Source organism: Theobroma cacao, chromosome 10, assembly GCF_000208745.1.
Source record: "Theobroma cacao cultivar B97-61/B2 chromosome 10, Criollo_cocoa_genome_V2, whole genome shotgun sequence".
NCBI lineage: Eukaryota > Viridiplantae > Streptophyta > Magnoliopsida > Malvales > Malvaceae > Theobroma > Theobroma cacao.
The window spans coordinates 1,942,973-1,965,318 of record NC_030859.1 but is presented as its reverse complement, the minus strand read 5'-3'; the positions used below and the strand labels follow the sequence as shown (position 1 = coordinate 1,965,318).

At 35.7% G+C, this 22,346-nt stretch overlaps 3 protein-coding genes across 7 annotated transcripts; all 3 read right to left on the bottom strand.

The window, feature by feature from the left end:
- Positions 1,522 to 4,821, bottom strand: LOC18586072 (wall-associated receptor kinase-like 20). Its single transcript, XM_007009232.2, has 3 exons — positions 3,897 to 4,821; positions 3,745 to 3,804; positions 1,522 to 2,706 (listed from the first exon to the last, which is right to left on the bottom strand). The coding sequence occupies exons 1-3, from the start codon at positions 4,666 to 4,668 to the stop codon at positions 1,643 to 1,645; spliced, it is 1,896 nt and encodes a 631-aa protein (XP_007009294.2). The 5' UTR covers positions 4,669 to 4,821; the 3' UTR covers positions 1,522 to 1,642.
- On the bottom strand, positions 6,427 to 12,468 carry LOC18586071 (ultraviolet-B receptor UVR8). Of its 5 annotated transcripts, none has more exons than XM_018129429.1 (12): positions 12,145 to 12,468; positions 11,512 to 11,585; positions 11,315 to 11,399; positions 10,846 to 10,977; positions 10,525 to 10,761; positions 10,116 to 10,355; positions 9,309 to 9,352; positions 8,145 to 8,327; positions 7,711 to 7,801; positions 7,586 to 7,629; positions 7,147 to 7,309; positions 6,427 to 6,788 (listed from the first exon to the last, which is right to left on the bottom strand). In XM_018129429.1, the coding sequence occupies exons 1-11, from the start codon at positions 12,350 to 12,352 to the stop codon at positions 7,187 to 7,189; spliced, it is 1,461 nt and encodes a 486-aa protein (XP_017984918.1). In that variant the 5' UTR covers positions 12,353 to 12,468; the 3' UTR covers positions 6,427 to 6,788; positions 7,147 to 7,186. The 5 variants fall into 5 exon arrangements, with proteins under 5 accessions (XP_017984918.1, XP_007009291.2, XP_007009290.2 ...); XM_007009229.2 differs by having other exon boundaries at positions 6,427 to 6,783; XM_007009228.2 differs by having other exon boundaries at positions 6,427 to 6,774.
- Positions 17,630 to 21,437, bottom strand: LOC18586069 (BTB/POZ and MATH domain-containing protein 3). The gene is made up of 4 exons (XM_018129504.1): positions 20,793 to 21,437; positions 19,680 to 20,028; positions 19,142 to 19,418; positions 17,630 to 18,090 (listed from the first exon to the last, which is right to left on the bottom strand). The coding sequence occupies exons 1-4, from the start codon at positions 21,158 to 21,160 to the stop codon at positions 17,876 to 17,878; spliced, it is 1,209 nt and encodes a 402-aa protein (XP_017984993.1). The 5' UTR covers positions 21,161 to 21,437; the 3' UTR covers positions 17,630 to 17,875.

Here is a 22,346-nt window from a genome sequence, read left to right as displayed (position 1 = left end):
AAACCGATGAGGAAACAAGAATGAAAGTGGGAAATAAGAGCATTATTTTGTTTTATTGTTTGTTATGCTACATGTTTAAGATAATCGAATTCATATAATTTTTTCAGCATACTCCTTTCCTAATAGCATTGTTTATCAACTTCTTTTGGTTTTGGTTTTGGTTTTGGCTTTTCAACTTGTGAAACTGAAACTCTTGGTTTTCACTCTTTAAGTCCTTTCACTACATGATTACATGAAAACAAATTTTAAAACCAGTCTTTGATAATAATGGGTTTTATTTTGTGTATGAGCTTTGATGCTACAGCTTTTCTTACCCTTTCTCTTCTTCTTCCACTTTGGAACCCATCAGCTTCTTCAAATTTCTGTCTTGTTTTACAATGTACGATAATGCAAGAATATGATTTTTCTTTAAAAAAAATTTTGAAGTCTTGTTAGTCTAATATGTACCATCCATGCAGTTTAACATATTTATACACTCACATATATGCATATGCATACATTTGTCATACTAAGCAAAGGTCAAAGACGAAAATGAATAAAAGTTTAAAATTTTAAGACTAATACATTGAACTTAATTAATAATCAAAAAATTCTTGAAAAGAAAGAATTCCAATAATCCTTTAAGAAAGTTAGTTTTTTCAAATTCATCAATTATTAAATTTGTATTAAAAAGGTTAGTAATACTTTTTTCAGTATAAGCAACTAAATTATGTATAAAAAATTTATTATTTATTTTATTCCAAAATCTTATTTTCATAAATTTTATTGTTGAAAAGGATCTAAAGTAAAGTAATCAACATTCAATATTTTTATTTTATTTATATTTAAATTTAAAATACTAAATATAAAATTATAATGTATAAAATATAAATAGTTAAATATGATATATAAAATTTTATCCGATCGTTAAATATATAAATAATTTAATAATATAAACAAAAAAAATAAAATAAAAAATTTTATTATCTTTTAATTTCATATTATAATAGTGAGTGATCTCCGACCTATTATGATGAATTATAAAAAATAAAATAAAATAAAAGTAAAAAGACTAAAAAAGAGAGAAGAGATTCATTTATCTTTTATCAATGACTTTCTTACACTTTCAAAAACATTTGGTGCTCTTGGTTTTGATTTATCCTTGACCAGAGGTGCTAACACTCAAATTCCGCCATTTATCCTTGAGGGCAATGTTGGACCGGCGAGTGAGGTGAGGGGCAAAGTCGGGATATTTGAGAACGTTTTTCCACTTGCCAGGGCCGTGTTTGGCCACTCCGGCGAGAAGCGCCTCCTCTTCCTCCGCCGTCCATTTTTGCTTCTGATTTCCCATTCTACCCTTCTCGCTCCCTGTTATCTCCCACGCTACAACCCTAAAACACCAAGGAAAAAAAAAATTCTCTGCGGGCTTTTATATATAAGCTCCGACCCTGCAAATGCTAATTTAACTTAAAACTATATTATTTGATAAATATTTGACTGGATGACTTTTCTTTTTTTTTTTTAATAAAATTTGACTTATTATAATCCAAAGCAACAGCAATATACAAACTTGTTATTACAACAGCATAAAACCGTAAAACACAGAAACTCAAAGCATCAGACAACAGTTATTTGCTATGTCTTTGCCAATTCTGTAAAAAACTTAAGTTTCAACAACTTTACCGTTTGCAATACAGATTATGTACTCGATTTCCTCTGTGACTTCTTTCATTGAAGGCCTGTTCTGTCTACGCTCTTCCAGGCAGTTCAATGCAAGAAATCCTAATGCTTTCATGGTGTCTACCTCGATGGGGCTTGATTTCTCTCTTAACATTGGATCAATGACATCGACCAGTTTCTCCTCATCTGCCATCCTCTTCACGTAGACTGCCAGGTTTACATCGTCTGCATCCCTGTTAAAGTCTATCGCCTTCTGTGAAGTTAGAAGCTCTAACAAAACCACCCCAAAGCTGTAAACGTCACTCTTGTCGGTCAACTGATAGTTTCTGTAATACTCAGGATCAAGATATCCAAGGGTGCCTTGAGCACAAGTTGAGACGTGACTCATGTCTGTATGAGCCAGCCTGGATAACCCGAAGTCTGAAACTTTAGCATTCAAATTCACATCGAGTAGGATGTTACTAGACTTAACATCTCTGTGATATATTGGAGGAACAGCAGAGGAGTGCAGGTATGCAAGACCGTCGGCAGTATCACAAGCAATTTGGAGACGGCGGGTCCAAGTGAGAAGCCCTCTCTCACCATGACTCAGGCTCTGTAAATGATCCAACAGATTCCCATTTTCTATGTACTCATAAACCAATATAGGCTGCTCCAATTCAACACAGCAACCAAGCAGGCGGACAAGGCTTCGGTGATTGACTTGGCATAGAATCCGTACTTCATTGAGGACTTGGTCAGTGCCCTTGGCGTTGCCAAGCTTGGCACACTTGACAGCAACAACAGTGCCATCATCAAGAATTCCTTTGTAGACATCACCATACCCACCAGCTCCTAATATGCGGTCTCTAGAGAAATTATTTGTAGCTTTCTTTATCTCTTTGCCAGTGAACACCTTGGCTGCTCTGCCTGCATTGTTCGCGTTTAGGATCTCTTCACGCTCCTTCCTCAGGCGTTCTTGAGCATCTAAGATGCGCCTGTGGCGTTTGTAGACAAGCATGCCGATGATGGCTGCAAAGAGTGCTGTACCAAGTCCGGCTGTTAAACCTGCAAGTGAAATTCAAATCAGTAAAGACATATACAGCATGGAGGAAGCTCTTGACCAACAAGCTAATAGTACACCAATCAACCAAGAGATGTTGATACTTCTCCATAAACCAAAACGTTATTGTGAACTATTGAATTCTCATTAACATTTGTTCAAATTTTCGACATATTCCTGAATCTCTTTCCATTTTTCCCACAATTATGTTATATGTCAATGAAGCCAAATCTTATCAAGTACGGATTATTCTAGATGGGGAAGGTTCACCAGCCTTGGTATGTTGATATAAAAGCAAAGCACTGGAGAAGAAAACAAGTCTTCGCTCATAATTAGAAAACTCTGCTAAAGTTTACTGCACCAATTCCATTTCTTCTTCTTCTGCTACAGTTTGTCAAAGGTAAGGACCAATCATTTCATCTAGAACCCACAACCAAGCATTAATGCAAAGATTTGACTAAAGAAACAATTGAAAGTGACATAAAGGATTTAGATAAGACCTAGAATCTTAGAACCCCGTTTGCCCAAATCAACCCAAAGTCTCAATTTTCAACCCAAACGTGGGTTTGATCGGATTACACGGGATATAACATGTTACTTCAAGTGTACAAAAAGGTATGATTGCTCCTCTTAAGCTTTCATTTTCTAATCATAAAGTTAATTTCAAGTACTTTTTTAGTATTAATTACACTATCATTTCATGAAACATTGTTACTACGTTAATAAATAAATTATATAAAATATACAAATTATACATTAGTAATATATCATATGTGAACGTCGTGGACAGATAAAAAACGAGAATGAATGTAATTTTCAAGATAATATTATTTGATAACTTAATATCTACCAATCAAATCAAGCATATTTAAACATTAAAAATATATCTAAATTAAAAAAAATTTCAAAACTTTGACTAAAGATGAATTTGTATAGGGCTTGTGCATTATCAACTCTAAGGTGCCTCAATTTTCAAACAAGTTGTCATTCTTATCAAACTTTGACCCAAAAAAAATTCCATAATTATAGATTTAAACGTGTACCCGCGATTAAAGCAGTCCGGTCTGAGCCGCCACAGCCCCCAGGATTCTGACACGTACTATCTGCAAAAAGAAGACCACAGAAGTGAGCAAATTATATCACGCCACGTGTAGTTACTGCCGCCAGGAAAAAAAATTGCCGCGAATGAACATACTCTCGGCACAAATCCCTTCAATCGGATCCCACCAAAGCCCCGAATTACAGAAGCACCTTTGGATCCCATTGGAATTCGGATCGGGTCCACACGTGGAGTTCCCATCGCAATCTCCCTGGGCGCTGCAAACCGGCTCGGGCGGAGAAATCCACTGCAACTCCATGCCCGGTTGGGGCCACTGGTTCACCGGCAACCCTGCATCCAAACTAACAAAGCTCGTGTAAGCCCTACACCCGCTCTCCCTCACCCTAATGGCATGCGCCGTCGCTCCTCCGCCGGCTCTGAACGTACAACATATCGGCGCTACCTCACACGCCGTCGCGTTCGAACTGTCGTTGACGTACACATGGCACAATCCGGTGGACGAACAGTCCAACGGCGAACGAAGGACCGAATCCGTACAGTTCAAGAACATGATGGTGTTACTGCTGGTGACGTTGAAAGGGAGAGTGCTGTTAAGCTGGACGCCTTCGAAGGGGAGATCGGTTGTGACGCATGTATTCGGGAGGAGACTCGCCGGCTCGATCACGAGCCGTTGATTGAAATGATTCACGGACATGATCGGATAGGAGTTGTTGAGCGTGTCGAAGATCAGCGATCCAGCATCGCACCGGATTTTGTAGGACTGGTCGCCGCAGGCGGGGCCAGTTGAGAGAGGGTAAGGCACGGTGGTGGAGCCGCAGTTCGGGCAGCGTTGAGCGGAGAGAGCTACGCCAACGGCGCACGTAAGCAAAAGCAGCGCCGTCGATAGGAGTTTAAGCGTTGCCGCCATTTTGATTTCGGAGGATAGTTGAAAGCTGGAGAGAGGCTTCGTGTTTTAAAACGTGTTGGATAACGGAGGTAGATTCGCAAATATTGATAATGTGAAGGGTAGTTTTGGAAAGTTTTGGAAGATTCATAAAGCTCTTTATATTTTAGCAATAGTTGACAAAAGACTTTGACTTGTGCATTGTGTTTTTACATTTTTTTTTCTGTGTTTGTAGAATTAATATTCAAACTTTAACAGAAATTGCCAGCTAAGAAATGAAGTCATCTATCAAAACTGAGCTCATGTGTACGTGTCTTACAATATAACATAATTATTAGAAAAAAAAAATCCAATATTTCGTATATAAAAAAATTTATTAAAAAATTAGAAAAATTCCAATTTGCTATAAATGAGAGTTGGTATTTTGATAATTTGATTCCAATTTATTTTCAATTTTTTTTTTAAAATGGGAATTTTAATTTTATATCCAATTTATCTATAAGTATCAAATTGCATTTTATATCCAATAGTATCTTATATTAACAAATATAGTGCCAATAATTTATTCATTTTCTAATCTTGCTATGACATCTTAAGTAATTAAAACCTTACTAAGGTGTCTTGCCTATTATTCCGTTTCTCCTTTTTAAGATGCTGCCAAGTAAATATTTTTTCTATATTAAGACACCTAATATTTTAACTTTGATTATATTACGAATTTATTTTTTAAGTTTTTTACTTTTTCATATTAAATTTTTTCGTCCATCAACTTTTAGGACAGATCAATTTACAATATGTTTTAAAAAAATTTTAAAAATCAAAATTTTAAATTTTTATTTTATGTATTCATTTTAATTGATAATTTTAAACATTATTTACCATAGGTGTTTTATTGTTCGTATTACTAAGTTATTAAATCTACATATATATTATCATATCATAATATTTTATTTAAAAGTAATAAACTTGCGACAATATAAAATTTGATAATAATAATAATAATAATACTAATAATATGGATTCTACACTTAATATATACCATTTATTTTATGAATTGAGTGACGGCTGCACAAATCCGATTAAACACTGTTACGCCAACGGCGCACGTTAGCAAAAGCAGCGGCGTCGAAAGCAGTTGAAGCGTTGCCGCCATTTTGACTTTTTTGGGAGGATTGTTAAAATACAGAGAGAGAGAGGCTTCTCTTCGGCTTCGTGTTTTAAAACGTGTCGGATTACGGAGGTAAATTTGGAAATATTGGCTGCTGGGAAGGGTAATTTTGGAAAGTTATGTAAGATGACAAGATTTTCTTTACAATAATGTTTTCCCTTTTTGTGTGTTTCTAGAATTAAAATTCAAACCCGACAGAAATTGCCAGCGAAGAATCTAAAGTCAACTACCGAAACTTGGGTGGCATTTAATACCTTACCATATATGGAAAAGATTGTTACAAAAATAAGATTGCAATATTTGATATATATATAAAATTATAACGTTTAGTATATATAAAAAAATACTGATTAAAAAATTGAGAAAGTTTCAATTTACTATATATAAGGTTTTGTATTTTTATAGGTTGATTTCATTTTATTTTCATTTTTTAAAAAAAATTGAATAATTTTAATAATATTAGAATTTTATATGCAATGCATTAACAGTCAGCTCTCTTAATGCTGACTATTCGTGATGTAGGACCCTTTGGCTATGGCATCTTTAATTACTATTTAAGTACCATGGAATGAGAGACGGTAACCGACGTGGGACGGTTACATTTACTCCTTCAGTCAGTTCATATGGTCAGCGCGATTCATTAATTGATCAAACCAACTAACAACAATCAGTTTCGTATTGTCAAAAGGCAGCCTAACCTTATAACCACACTACCCACATAATCAATATTAAACCTTTTCTTCTTCTACCAATTTAAAAGCATCAATGATTCCAGCAAACTGTAACCCTTCAGCTTGAAAACAAACCAGTTCATTGTCTCCTTCGTTCTAATTTCTTCTTTGCACGATGCCCGATCGTCTATTGTTTCGAGCCACCATCTGACGAATTGTCAGTGAACTGCATCGACGTGGATTTGTCTTCGAAACAATGGCACTTTTTTCTGGTAGTAAATGCAAATAATCCTGGGGAAACTTTGTTATACGAGGAAATAAACCATGAGAAACTTACACGTGAAACAAAGCAAAGTCTAAGTTAGACGAAACAAGGCAGCGAGACAATCTGAAAATCTCCAAAGACAATCCATACATACAATAATTTCCCCCCAATCTAAGCTTTTCACGGCATCTGATTCCATACTATAGTTTAAATTATATATGAACTACAAATATACACGATGGACCTACTTATGTTGTACATCTTGAGCGTGAACGTCAACCTAATCATGGTGAACCTCAGCCATGAAAGAATCAGAACATGCATATATGCATATGAGCTACAGTATGTACATATACATGTAACTTAAAGTGGTACATCAATGCAAAAGAACTGCTAACCTAACAAAACTGTTCCAAGGCCCGTAAAAGGTCAAGGTACTCAAGTGGGGGAGTCAGCCAGAAGCAGGGTATGCCACCAGCCACATGCGATGTTTTTAGGGCCACAACCATCTATCGTAACTTGAGAAGGAATGTTGCGATCAATCACGTCACCCAGGCCGAGCTGTTTCAGACACCAAGAACTTATTATTTAGTTTTACGAGAAACTGAGGGGCATCCAGACACCACAACATTGGATCGGAACAGAACAGAACAGAAGATGCAAAAATAAACTTCCAGTTTTTCTATTTTGAGGAAGTACATAAATGAGACTTATATGCTCTAGAATAATAATCCCAAAGAATATCAATTTCATATGAAAGACAGGATCCAGGATATTCCAATGTTATAATGTCCAGCTGCCCACTAGTTTGATCACTGATCAGTGTGAGCATGATACCTGGCCATACTTGTTCCATCCCCAGCAGAACACTTTCCCATCCTCTTCAAGCAGCAGAAGCATAGAGTCAACAGACTAGGACAAAATGGAACATGAAGGTTTTCGGAAATGCATAGATGGCATACCTGTGATAACAGCACTGTGACGAGCTCCACATGAGACAACTTTTGCATGTGTATTTTCCAAACTTGGAGCATCCAAGAGCCGGGGAAGAGTCTGATTTAGAAATTCAATAAAATACCAAGGTTAATAGCACAACCTTTTCTTGCAATTGAAATAAAATATACATAAAATTAGCGGCGAAGAGCTAAGTGTTTCCAAATGATTGTAAGATGATGCAAATTGCAAAACTAGCAACACTCGAATTCTGAGGATTTTCGCTTATAAAACCCTAATTAACCATTTGCATTATCATTTGAGACAAGATAGGAATCTAATCTTGCACTAAAGTATCATGGATATGCAGCAAGTAATTGATCTACGGTGAGCTAACAATCAGTTTGATTCAGCTGTATTTAAGGAAAATACGGAATTCAAGGAGTAGAAACTTAGTGCATACCTCAGCTTGATCACCACCAGTTCCCAACTGCCCAAACTGATTCCCACCAAATGCATACACATCACCATCAGCTGATATGCAAACTGTGTGCCACAGTCCTGCTGCAACTGCCTCTATCCTGATGCCCAGTAAGGAAGATACACAAGTTGGGCTTAATTCATCATCTGTACTTCCTTGCCCACACTTAACAAAACAATAAAATCAAAACAATTTTACTCCTGTATCACAATAGACTAGAAGATACAACAACCACATTTATCTCAATGAAATAGAGGAGAGATAAATATTGAAAAAGGAATTGAGAAGATTATCCCTTATTAGATTGAACCTCATCTTCAACTTTACTGAGCTTTTTTCTCCACCAATTTCTACTTTACCTACATATCGATCCTGAAGAACAGTTAAATTGGGAAATTCCAATCATCATCAGGGATGGATATAAGGATTCAAACATTGAACATGCCAGTTGAATAGTGGAATATGTTTCCGGCATTATATACTTCATAACATTAGAATGATTTGAGGCCATAATCAAAGGATCATCCTTAAGCATTTTAAAGTAAAAATCATTAAGGATCATGCATTCAAAAAACAGAAGAAAAGGAGCGGCGTTGGCTTTGAATGGACTACATTAACCATTCATGATACAAGATAGTCACGGGCACTAAACAAGAAAATATTTAGTGATTTCAGGAGGCAATACTATAGACCCAGGATGAATGGAAACTGGTAGTGAGCCTTAAACAACCACAGTACAACTTCGCTAAAGCTAAGAAAGCTCCTTAAAGAAAGTATATCAAGGGAGAACAGAGAGATGGGAATGGTTTCGATATGTTATTGACTGATGCAAATGACACTCCAAACTATGACGTGATTATGATCTGAAAGAGGAAATAGCCAGTGTTTAAGCACTAATACATCTCATTTATTTTTGGAATGCAATGCTCAACTGTTAGATTTTTATTCTGTCTCTCTTTTATTGTTGTTGTTGTTCTTGGGGGGGAAGCTTTTTGGTCATGTCAAGGGTAACCAACCCAAGTAAAAGATAATACAGGGCTAAACCTCAAGAGAACTCAAGAGAAATATTTTCTTTAAGAAGAACTAAATAAGTCACCAGAGTATTCAATGTGAAAATGCTACTATATCATCATTACGGCAACTAACCTGTCCATAGAGTCCCCAGCCAAAAGTAAGAAGAGCTCCAGCATCTGCTAATGCAGAAAATTGTTTAATGTGATTATAGTATCACTATAATTTGAGATTAACAAAACATAGAAATTTATAACAAACAAATCAGATATCAGACTAATAAAACATCTCATGCCATACAACATTCTTGTCAAATCTGACTATTGAAGACCCAACCTAGATCATTAATCCTACGGTGTCAAAAATATCTTGCAGGTCAGTAGAATCTAATGAGTCACTGATCCTCCTAAGGATTATTATAACAGATGGTTTTCTTCCAAAATAATTATTTAGCCCTCAAACATTCCTCTTTATTTTCTTTCTATTTTGGGAGGGAAGTTTTTCTTTAAGAGAGGAAAAAAAAAGGAAAGACAGCTCGGACTAGGAGAAAATAAGTAATATTAACTGACTAAAAGAGTTCAATTTCTCTCATGTCCCAACTCTTGTTACTTCAACAAATAGTGACAATTTTTTCACATTATTTCCTTCGCCAATTTCATGGCTTGTCCCAACCCAAGTAAACCTCAAGCTATAAATTTTACAGAAGTTAAGAAGCTTTCTCTTTACAGCACTCGTTTTCTTTGTTTATTTGTTTTTGTGCTAAGCCTTTCTTCATTTAATGAAACATATCTGACTTATCTCTCTCAAACTTGTAGCTGTCTGTATTAAAACTCAACCACTTCATCTCCAGCAAGTGTAACCATTTTCAATAGCTTTCTCTAATTAATTAAAACTTTTTCGTGGCAATTTAAACATTCAAAGAAGGAACGATCAAAGACATACCTGTGATTACTGCACTGTGTCGTCCTCCACAGGCAATTGCCTTCACATAACTTCCAGGAATTCTAAAACTCTGCCCCTCTGCACTCATGCTTCCTCGAGAAAGTGCAGCAGCTCTATCTTTCCCATAAGATGAGGGCTCAATGCAAGTTACAGGATGGGGAGAGGATACCATTCGTATCCTGGAACCCAAACCCAGCTGTCCCTCACCTCCATAGCCCCAACCCCAGACCTGTCCAATATCTGAAATTTAGGGGACATTAGGATATACCCAGTATCTTGCTTCACAAAAAGCAACCATTTACAGCTAGAAATGTCATATTGTCAACAAATCCATGTGTGACTACATTAACAAAGAAAATATACAAGTTTGACTAATTTCTCTTGTTAGTCCAGAAGTTAGACAAGTTACCTGACAATGCTAAAGTATGGCGCCCACCAGCAGCCACAGAAACAATTCTCACTCCCGGATTTAAAGTTACTAGACATGGCAATGCAGAGAGAGTTTCATCACCAGAGGATGAGCTTTCAGTGGCCTGTTTTGCTGATGATATTCTTCTTCTTTTTGTACTTTCCTCTCCACCACCCTTACCATCGGCAGCAGAAAATGTTCCGCCACTTGATCTTGAGCCTTGAGAGCGAGGGCTCACTTCAAGAATTTCATCCTTAGTAAAATGAGTATGCCAAAAGGTAAGGATTATCAGTCAGTTATCTTAACCCACACGATATTTACCTTGCTCTGTCAAAAACGAGTTCTGTCTTTCGAATACATCCTTTTCTAAGCTTGTTCCCATGGATGGATCACCAAATACCTTCCCTGAGGGAATACACTCTTTCCACCCCCATGTATAAACTTCTCCATTTTCTGTGGATAAGAAAGTGAAATTGACTTATCAGCTAAGCAATTTACTAAGGCTCCAATTAGTAGTTAGTTCTGCTAGTTATTTCTTCAATTTCATTTTTGCTTACGCGAAAGTTGCTAAAAATGCAAATCATATATGATTAAACAAAAAATTAAAACATCTAACATACATTTAAACATAATTGTTCCATCTATAAAGAAAATTACGCTAATTCACTTTTGTATCCTATTCACTTTATTGCCTTTTGTTTCATAAACCAAATACCAAGTAACGGAAAGTAACGACCAAATAGAGCCTCAGTGAAACAAGTCAGTAACAGAGCCTTAGTCTCAGTCTTACCTGTAACTGCAACACAGTGAGCCCAACCAGCTGCTGCTTTTACTACAGAAGCTTCAGTTGGAAGTGGAAATGGCTCTGGCGTTTCCTGAACAAGCCAATTACAAAAAAGAAATATAAATTTAATTTGCTAAACAAATACAACCCCTCGAAAAAAAAAGAGGAAAAAATAAGAAAAAAAATATAGAGCATTAAATTACCCCGTGCTTCCCGGATGTAACGTAGCTTTGACCTAAATCATCCGTTGAACCCCATGTGATAAGCTTCCCCGAATCTAAAATTCAGAAGAAGAGAAGAATTAGTTGAATATAATGTTATTTTATATACAGTAATTGCATGAAACAATTTATTTTACAGAAGAAAAAAATACAGCTAAAATCACTTTTCAAAGTAAAGAAGAAATTCGAGTCACAACTCTAATTTCTCGATTAACAACTTGAAAACTTTCTTTGTATATATAAGAACCGAGAGAGAGAAAGAATCTGCAGTTTACAACTCAGAAAAATAAAGAGCTTGAATGAACTCAACATCGCTACTTTAACTCACATGAGTTTCTTCGAAGCAAAACAAAACAAAAATAAACCAAAAGTTTTAAAATCTCACTTCCTTTCCTTTTCCTACATTTTCTGGCCAACCAAACTGATCAAAATGTACCGACTTTAACCACCGCAACAGCCGCAATTACATTACCGAAAAATTTAAAATTTTTTTAGAAGAAGAAGGAAATGTTTTATATAGAAAAAATGAAATATAATTTGAAATAAGGAAAAAAAGTTTAAGAAAGAAAAGAAAAGAAAAGCGCAGAGAAACCGAGAGATTTAAAAAAAAGAAACCAGAAATGGCCATGGCGAATCCGCAACCGCCTCCGCATACGTCCGTCCAAGAACAACCGACAGAAGCCGGAATCCGCACAACAACAGGCGATAAAAGCGGCGTCCGTTGCGGTAACGCTCCAGGTAAATATCCCCACATGAAAACCAACCGCTCTCTGTTCACTTCCTCCATTTTCACCTCCTCGCTTTCTTTTCCTTCTCCATTCATCTCCAACAGAGAAGGTAAAAGAAAGGAAAACCAAAATAATAATAATAAAAAATAAAAAAACTATTGGAGTTCTCTTTTTTTATTTATTTTTATTTAATTTGTTTGCGAGTTTGGTCAGGGGAGCCCTAATTTTGGGGCGAATAAAAAGCGGAGAGTATCATTTTCAAGGGAACGGGATGTGCCACGTAGGATGCTCACGTGGGAGAAAATTCACGTGGCCAAACATTAGCCGCTAGATGTCTCGGGGATTTCTAGCCAGGAGTTAGACGGAAGTTTCTGGAAGGTCACTTCTTTTTCTCTCCCTCTCTGTGAAGTTACACAGAGAGCGTGGTCAGTGGCGTGCTAGATCACAATTTGGACACGTGTCGACCGTAGCTTGAGGACCAATCATTATGTTTGACACGTGTCGGTAAGTGAAGCGGCAAGTTGGCGAAAGTCTCGTGACACGTCATCAGTAGGTCCCATTGCGGCATATTGTTTTTTCTTTAGAACGCCACCAATAATATAACTTGAAGGGGGAAGGTCCTTGGCATCATTAATAAAATGTTTTACGGCTAGCTTTCCTAAATTGATTAAAAAAAATTAATAATTATATATTTCACTAAAAAAATTAATAATTATATATTTTTATACTATATATACATTTATTATTAAACATTCGATACTTAATTACCTTGGATTTGTCTAGAACTTTTTATAAGTTGAGTGACTCCGAGCATACTGTGGCTCAAGATTAACTTTGAAAATGACTTTTTAGGCCCTAGCTCAACTTGAAATAGTATTTTTAATAGTAAATTCGATTCATTCAGACTTAATCAAGACTTAATTTTTAGAAATTAAGGCAATACATACGATGCTTTACTAGAGTCATACCTTTAAATGATATGGAAAACAATGTTTGAAGATCTTTTTCTTTTCAAGAAAGCAAAGAAAAGCATACATAAAAAAAGTTATTTAATTACTAGTTAAAAACGAAAGAGACATAGAATTATTGGAAGCATGGAAAGCATAGAGAGACTATTTCTTGGTGCATTATTGACACGATTTAATTCCCGACTTATTAGGTTTGGGAAAGAAAAAGGTTGTTTCCAATCTTGGTCGGAAATGGAGGATGAGGATTGTTGATGAAGGCTGTCTCAATGTAGATAGAAAGAAAGGAGAGGTTTTAAAGCGAGGACTAGTACAATTTCCTTTTTCATTGTGATTCTTTTCAACTATAGCATTTCCCACACTCTATGGTTTGCTCTTATTTGGTTATTAGTCAAGTCATGCTTGAAATTGAATAACCCAATAGCTCAATATATTACAGCCTATTTCTATATTAATTAGGGTTTGATTTTTTCTCGAAACACTTTGCAAGTAAATTTTTGAATGCATTAAGTTTATATGAGTTAATAGATTTTTCAAATTGCTCAGAGAGGAAATTAGATCCAAAAAAGGTTTGAGAATATCTTTCTTAATTTTTCAAGTTATTAACGAGTGTCCACTCCTCGTAGTCATATTAAATGTGAAAATATTTTTCTAAATATAATATGGTCATAGAATTTTGCTTTTAATTTACAAAATTGTGACCTTGAACTTTGGTTCAAATGGTCATGTCTTCGGAGTTTTCTTGAGGTTGCAAGTCTTTGGTGGTACATGTGATATTTGTTTATACTATGGAGGATAACCTTCTCTCCGTTTATCCCACAATTCGAATTCGAAACCTTCAAAATAAAATTTTAAATTCTAATCATCCAAATGTTCAACATATTTGTTAACTTAATGCAAATGTCACAGATCTCATATCATTAAGAGATGAAATGAGTCTTAAGCTTATAAGTAAGAAATTTCTTTTATTTGATAGATATGTTTTTTGAATTGAAAATATAGATTCGTGATAAGTGATATCAGAAACTACCAAACTCATAAAAGATATTAGAGTTAAGGTAAACTCAGATCAAAACAGCTCTCTCTCTATGGGTCTATCGGTGAACGAATACAACGAGAACGTTGTACAATTTTTTAAGTTCCCATTATATTTCTTTTTCTTTATTACGTCTTTGGTCTACCATATAAAAGAAAATTTGGTGTACATGACAAAAATGTCCCACAGGCCTAGCCCAAGTAGCTATTATATCCGTGACTAAATGTCTCTAAACCATTAATTTGAAGGCCTAATTATTGTACGGATCCGTAAAGCTATTTTGAACAGGCCAAGGTTTTTATTATTTTTTTAATTTTGGGCCTCAATTTACCATGAAAACATGCTAATCAAAACATGGGCCCTCTCCCAATGATGGCTTTTTATTTTTTAACCTGTTTTAGATAAGAAGCAAATGATTGGGCCCCACGATTCATGTGGCTGATATTGATGGGCTTATCATTTGGCACAATCGATCATGTGTGGGGAAGAGAGGCCCAATGATTGTGGGTGCACTTGACCCCACAGGATCAGGTTTGTTTTGATATGGATTGGATCACATGTGAGAGTCACATTATGTAACATGTTGGGCCTTAAAGCATTGGCCTAGGGAGGCACACGTTTCCCATTTCAGGGCAAATAAAGCTTTAGTGCAAGTTTGGGAAGTCAAGGAAAATGCCACTCCCATGTTGCAATCTCATTGTGCTAATAATTCTCCCATCCGTTCCAATCAAAATTATTAAGTTTCTAGCCATTAAACTTTCAAGAAAGAGTTAATTCAAAAAAATTTTAAGTTATTTATCGTTAAATCCTTAAAGTCATGAAAATAAACTCTAAATGAATATCTACCGCATATCTAATGAGTTTCGTATATTTTTTTCGACCGTTGATGTATTCACTGATTAAGTCAATAAGTTCTATATGTATATACATAACTCATAGAGATGATAATGGGTACTTTTATAATTAGGCATCTAATATTACTCAACCCAATTAAGTAAAATTAAGATATTCGAGTATTTAACGAGTAGTATTTAAGATATTAGGGTATGTATTCGAGTAATAATTGTAAAAGCTAATTTGATATTTATAGAGTTTAAAATATGATATCTCAAAAATAACGGATACCCTATCTCTTGTATGTTTACCTTAATCATTTCATACTTTTTTCCAAATCTTATGTCCCAATTGGGTAAAGAGCTTGGAGGTATCATGTTCATGCATGCAAAGGAAAGGAAAGCTTTGGCAACCTCAATAAGATTTTTGGGTTGCATTGGGAGGGATTGAGTTCAACATGCAATTGTTTTCAAAGCAAAAGCCATAGCTTCAAGCAGCTGATGGAAGAACTGAAAACTAATGTGATGATGATGATGCTTGTTTCTTCATCATTTAATGGTACCACCATCTCTTTTTTCAATGAGCCATCGTGCGGATGTTGAACCGATATGGTCCAATGATTGTTAGTAACCCTACGGTGGATCTTGTTTTTGGTAGATCGGACAGCTGAGGAGTTACCTTTGCCCCTGAATTTACGGATTGGAGGGGCTCCATGGGGAACCTCTTGGTACCTATCTCCTTTTTTCCCTTTGCAGGGTGACAATGTCTCATGTGATTGGAAGCCTTCCAATCTCAACAGTACTTAGTTCTACGTGTTTGTTGTTCTTGCCATGTACAATGCATGAAAGAGACGGTTTATCGACAGCGACCACCACAGGTTTGGTTGTTGCATCGCCATTGCTAGAACATGGGGAGAAAGTTTGACGACGTTTTCGGCATTTTGGTTTCAAACCGGTTTCATGTATGAGTTTCGCATATTTGAACAATACGTGTCAATAATTTACGAACCCTCGTATCTGAACCTTAAACATTACATATTAAATACTTGAATATCTTAATCTTACTTAATTGGATCGAATAATACAAGATACTTGATTCCAAAATATTGATTATAATTTCTATTCCATATGAAATCTTAACGAATAACACAAGATACCCGATTATAAGATATTGATTATAATCCCTATTTCGTATGGAATCTTAGGTTAAAATTTACATATGTAAGCACTGGTTAGAGAAAACTAACTGAAAATAAAACAATACTAGCTGGCTGATGACAGGTAGCAAATCTATGGGTTGGGGTGGAGTCTTTCTGTAATTTACGCGAGCTAAAACCAGGTTAAGCTTGAAGCCTGAAAGAATCCATGGCAGGCATGAGCAATTCATGCAATTTTCACCTCTAAAAACACAAAAACATTGCACATGCAGAGCAAAGAGAAGGTGCACCAACCGATTCTTGTGATATCTCGGCATGCTTGATTGCCTATCGAGCATTAAGCCCTGCATAAATAAAGACCCAACAGAGACTCATATAAATTGCCCACATTACTCCAAACTCTTTAAAGAGATACAGAAAGTTTTTAAGGTGTGAGCACAGTGAGAGATCAGAGAAGTGGGAGGATGGAGAGTGAGAAACAGAATGGAGTTAGCTTCTTTCAGATGCCTCTTCACTACCCTAGGTACACACAGAAGGACTACCAGGACATGCCGGAGTGGAAGCTTGACAGGCTTTTGGCTGAATATGGGTTGTCTACTAAAGGTGACTTGGCTTACAAGAGACAGTTTGCCATGGGTGCCTTTCTCTGGCCCGATTTCCATGGCCACCAAAGCCCTTCTACTTACATTAGCTATAAGTAATTCTTGTTTTTATGTCAGGTGTCTTGTAAACTTCACTAATTCCACGTTCCTACATAGAGAATTTGAAGTAACAGCATCTGCTATAAGACAGTTATGTTCCACTGGGGGTTCTATGACAAGTTACCACGCATTCATTTGTATGGGCCTTGTCTACAATATCATGGTTTTGAATCTTTTCCTATCCTATGGCCTTGTCCAAAATTCGTCCATGGAACTGAAAATGCATACACATTAGAAATTGTAAGACTAATCATGAAAATACCTAATGTTCAGTACTGATGAACCAGACTATAAAGTGCAGGTAACTTGAAACTAGCAGACATTCTCTTGCAAGATTCATATCTTTAGCCGTTATACAGAGAGCAACCACCTCTGAACACCGGGCAATGTCTCTGTTATTTGGACCAAACAATCCTGCATCCCTGGTAATAGTACTCATGGCATTACATAGGAATCTACATCCAGTAGCAAAAACTTAGACAATCCAATGTCAAGAGATTGCTAATGACGGATACATGTTTCAAGATTTATTCACTAGAAGACCATTTCCACACGTAAAAACACAAATTAAGTCAAGAAAAACAATAACACTAAAGTCTAGAGCCTGACTGACTCTGATTTTCGTTCATAAAACACAGCCAAACTATTAGCTCTTAGTAATGCTCAAGTAAATAATTCCATAAAACACAACTGAGCTATTAATTGCACCATAAATAAATAACTGGTTATGTGAAAAACGAAGAATGAGTTTCAACCCTCAAGAAAACAGAGTTACTTTATACAGAGAAAAAACAAAAAGAAGCATTACAAGTTTTGACTAAATATTAACATGCAATACATAACTAGCGTTTTGTTAAAATTCCACTCCCTAGAGGTTTGTGGACTGTATATCCTAGAAACACTCCAAACACGCCTACCATTGGAATTCAACGCCTCCGAACACGCCTGCCATTAGGATTCACCGATTCTGCCACAGGACCTTCTGCTGCTAGATCCATCCCGTATACACTGCTGCCACTCCTCTTCCTACTGGACAGCTGACTCAAGCTCTCCTCACCTGATGCAAAGGTCTTCAAAAGCTCAGACAACAAAGATGGGCAACATTCCTCCAAGTGCCTGAACCCTTCTGACTGCATTACCGCTGCAAAACATTGAAAAATACATTAGCTTCTGTGTTAGCACTAACAAGAAACACATGTTAGTTACAAATATATAATTTCAACATTTGAACAGAAATTATTAAGTTCATGCCAATCAAGTAATCTATTGCAAATCCACAACTTCTTTCCACTGGCCCTGGAAAGAACACATGCACAGGGTGTCAACAACTAATGGGCCAGGCATAAGTAAAAAAGTACCCTTGCAATAGAAACTGACTGCAAGAGACAAATGACTACTGGTGCACGCAACCAGAATAATTCCACATTACGATGACAAATTTTCAGGGATCTAGTCCAACAACAAAAGCATTGAACTTTTTTGACCACTTAACTTGCAATGCACGCAAACCAAATAATCTGCTCTAGACCATTTCTCCGCATTTAGTATAACAACTATTTTCCATGTCTTTCCATGCTTCAGAGGGGACCAAAGATTCCTTAGGTTTAAAAACACAAGCATGCCACAAGCAAGCCACATGCCACATGTAAATTACAGTAGGACAAATTTGGTATGTTCCATCTCCAAGATAACGTTGCACAGATTTGAGTAAAAAATTAACAGAGATGTATGGTAAGACATCCATCCCTATTTGTCACTCCTTTTTCATTTGCCTTTCCCAAGTTTGCAAAGTTGTGGTTGAAAAGTCCAGCATCAAGAAGTTATAAATGATGACTGAAACTATTTAATGCATAGCCACTTCTTGCTCCTTAGAAACGAGGAGTGAGAATGGGGTATAAGTCATAAAATAACAAAATAGAAAACCAGATCACCTCACAATGTAAGGCATCTGCAGACTTGTCAAGTGACTACATTGGCACTCTTGTATCGCTTTGGTAAAATATAAAGTACATATCAAACTAGTTTTATCTAAAAATTTTACCAAAGCCTCTTGAAGGTTAAGGGATTATAAGCATCTGCCATGAGCTAGATATGCATGAGGAAGCACCAAAGGACTTCTGAAGAGCAAACCATACAAAAACCAAGTTGACATAACCTGAAATTTTCACCGGTCAGTATCTACGAACACGCACCTCCCAAGTTTGCTGGAGTTGCAGCAAATTTCAAACATATGGCCTTAAGCTGTGCGCAATGGTGCTGCTCAGCTAGTGCAAGGGTTGTTGCCACTGTGTCAGCATTAAGTTCTTCACACAATTTTGCCTCGCACAACACTTTGAGTCTATCTAAATTGTACAGATCAGCAGCAGCCAAAAGATGCTGCACCATGTTGGTAGACATACACATGGACGTTGAGCCTGTAATCTCTTGTACATCAGGAAGCTTGTCGGTATAAATAAACAAAAGCATTGCCTGGAAGAACAAGAAAGACAGCAAATGGGAAGGATGACTTCTCATTTCAGGTTAATCAGCCAATAAATAAAAATTGCACATCGACAGAACTAAAATCCATAGTTGGATCTTTGCATCCAGGCAAATATAACCACATTTCGTTGAATTCTAATTCAATGAATTAAGAAGAATCATATATTCATTTGAAGAGTTTGCTTATACGACATGTTCAATTCTATGTTCATTCTTCAAAGTCCAAATGAAAGTAAGAAGAAGCATCACCTTGAAGATAGAGGGCTCAAAATCTTCCACTACTACTTTATCCATGTTAGGATCCCCAACAAGCCCAAAAAACTGCGCTCTAAAAACAGGTGAGCGGGCAGCAAGGATCAACTTATGTGCTTTAAATTTCTCATCAACAACCTGGAAAATGATATCACAACCAACTTCAGACTCCAACAAGGCTTTAAGATTCTGACCCATTTCTGATGGCGGTACAGAAATAGAACACTGCTTTGGTCCCTCGAGGCGAGTTCTGACTACTCCAACAGTGCAGTTCATGATTAGGCAATCATCCTTAATATAGTCAGAAGTTTCTAAAGTTGTTCTTCTAAAGAAACGCTTGTAACCCCTGAATGCATGGGAGAAAGAGGTAAGATACAATCAATAGCTTATCCAAATAAGACCTGCACATGGATCCACATATTATTGAAATATCTACGCATGTATGTATGTATGTATGCAGTGCATATGTGTGTATATATAATTTTAACATCTTACAAGAAATTTCGAAGCTCATCAAAATAAAATGCATATTTCAACAACAATACAGATGGACACTTAATATCTAACACAAAAGAACAGTCATTTAAAGTGAAATCAGATGGAAATCACCAACATATCATTTCCTCTAAAAGAGATAAGTTACAGGTCGCTGCCCCTAGAACCACCCCCCATCTTTCATTTCCTTGTTTCAGTCATTGGGTCTTATCCTAGGTTCACTTCAGTTATACAGTTTTTATGTGGGGTTTAACCTATATGAGTCTATACTTCTTGGACACCTCAAATTTATTTCAGTGCAGATGCTTAGACCTCAAAATTAAATGTAAAAAAAGATGCCAAAAATGTAACCTACCACTCATACCCATGCCCTACACCCGCACCAACATTTATCATTTCATCAAACAAAAGCATTAAAAACAATCTCACATCCCCTAAACCTCTATAGTTCATTTCAATCACAATTCACTAACATGAACTCATTTAATAATTATGATATAAATAAGAACAACAATTACATTATAAATTATCAAATTCATTCTCCAAACACACAATTTAAAAAATAAACATAAAATTATGAACCAAATCCTAAATTGACAAACTCAAAATATTTACCACATGCTCCCTCTATACTTCAACGTATAAGGTCCACTCTCCAACGCCCGATCAAAGTGACTATGAACCTTATGCTTCCCTTTCCCACTCTGGTCCACAAGCGTGAGCTCGAAAAGTGCACGGACATCGGTACCTTCGCTGGCCAGAGCAATGAAAACCGAAACATACATAGCACTATCCTCCGGATTTTTACCGTCGGGGTAAAAGTAAATCACCCAATCGAAACCTCCGACGGTGAAAACATCGCTGGCTATACATTTTCCAGGGCCCATCCCTTTCGCCAACGAGTAACCCTTGATCGTGAACTGGTGCGACCCGTTCACAGTCTCGCTCACCGATTTCGATACCGAGTCCTTGAAATCGTCCATGGTTCTTCTTATTTCATCTAGTTCCCCAAAACCCTAACCCTAGAAATTGCATTGTAGGTAACTTCGGAGAATTTGTGAGGGCAAAATGTGGAATTCAGGAGGTTAGTGGCAGTGGAACGGTGGTATCGGTGGTGGCGGTGGAGGCGACGGTGATAAGATAACCGGTGGGGAAATCGTGAAAGAAGTTTGTCGGGGAGGTTTTTTTGCTTCGGTGGAGTTTTTGGGTTGGTTATTAGGATTTGTGTACGGTAAGATGGCGGGCAAAATGTATATATTATTTGTGGAGCTTCCCCTTTCCGTTTGGAAGTTGGAAAACTATGTTCCGAGTAAAGAAAAAGGATAAAAATAAATAGAAATAATCTCTTTTTTGGTAAAATACTTTTTTTTTAATTTTAATCAAAATTTTAAATGAATAGATTAATTTTAAAAATAAACATTATCATTTTTACTATTTATTAATTTTAAAAATTATTATTAGATATTTTTTATTAATTTCAAAAACTCTAAACTTTTTTATTTTTTAAAAAATTATATAATAATAATTTTATAGACTAATAAAAAAAATACTTTAATCTTTTTCATATTCTCTAGTAATAATGTTTACACTTTTTAGATGAAATGTCCATTTCAAAAATTAATAAACTCGTTTGAAATTTTGATTAAAATTTAAACGTGAGATATTGTACACTATTCTTATAATGAAAAACTAAAACATAAATAAATTATATATATTAATAAATTTAAATCAAGTTTGAAATATTATTAAAAATACATTTAATTAAATAACTAATTATACATAAATAACAAAAATTGATGTGATCTCCTCACTGTCAAACGATCCCCTTTTTGAACTTATTAATTAAAATTTGTTTTGTCTATATTTTTATTGTATGAAATTTGGTTTTATAACATTCATTTTTAGATGAGAAAATATTTTTTAATCATTAAATCGAAAAAATAATTTAAATAATAAAAGTTGGAATTCAATACTTAATAATTTGCAAGGAAGTAAATTATATTTATTATTTTAATTATTTTATTTGATTTTTAGGTGATATTATTAATTAAAGTTCTATTTTATTGATGGTGCTTTTTGCTTTTTTATGTTTTGTTATTTTCTTTTTACTTTCTCTTCAGTTTTTATAAAAAAAACAAATAATAAATAATAAAAAACATTAAATAAATG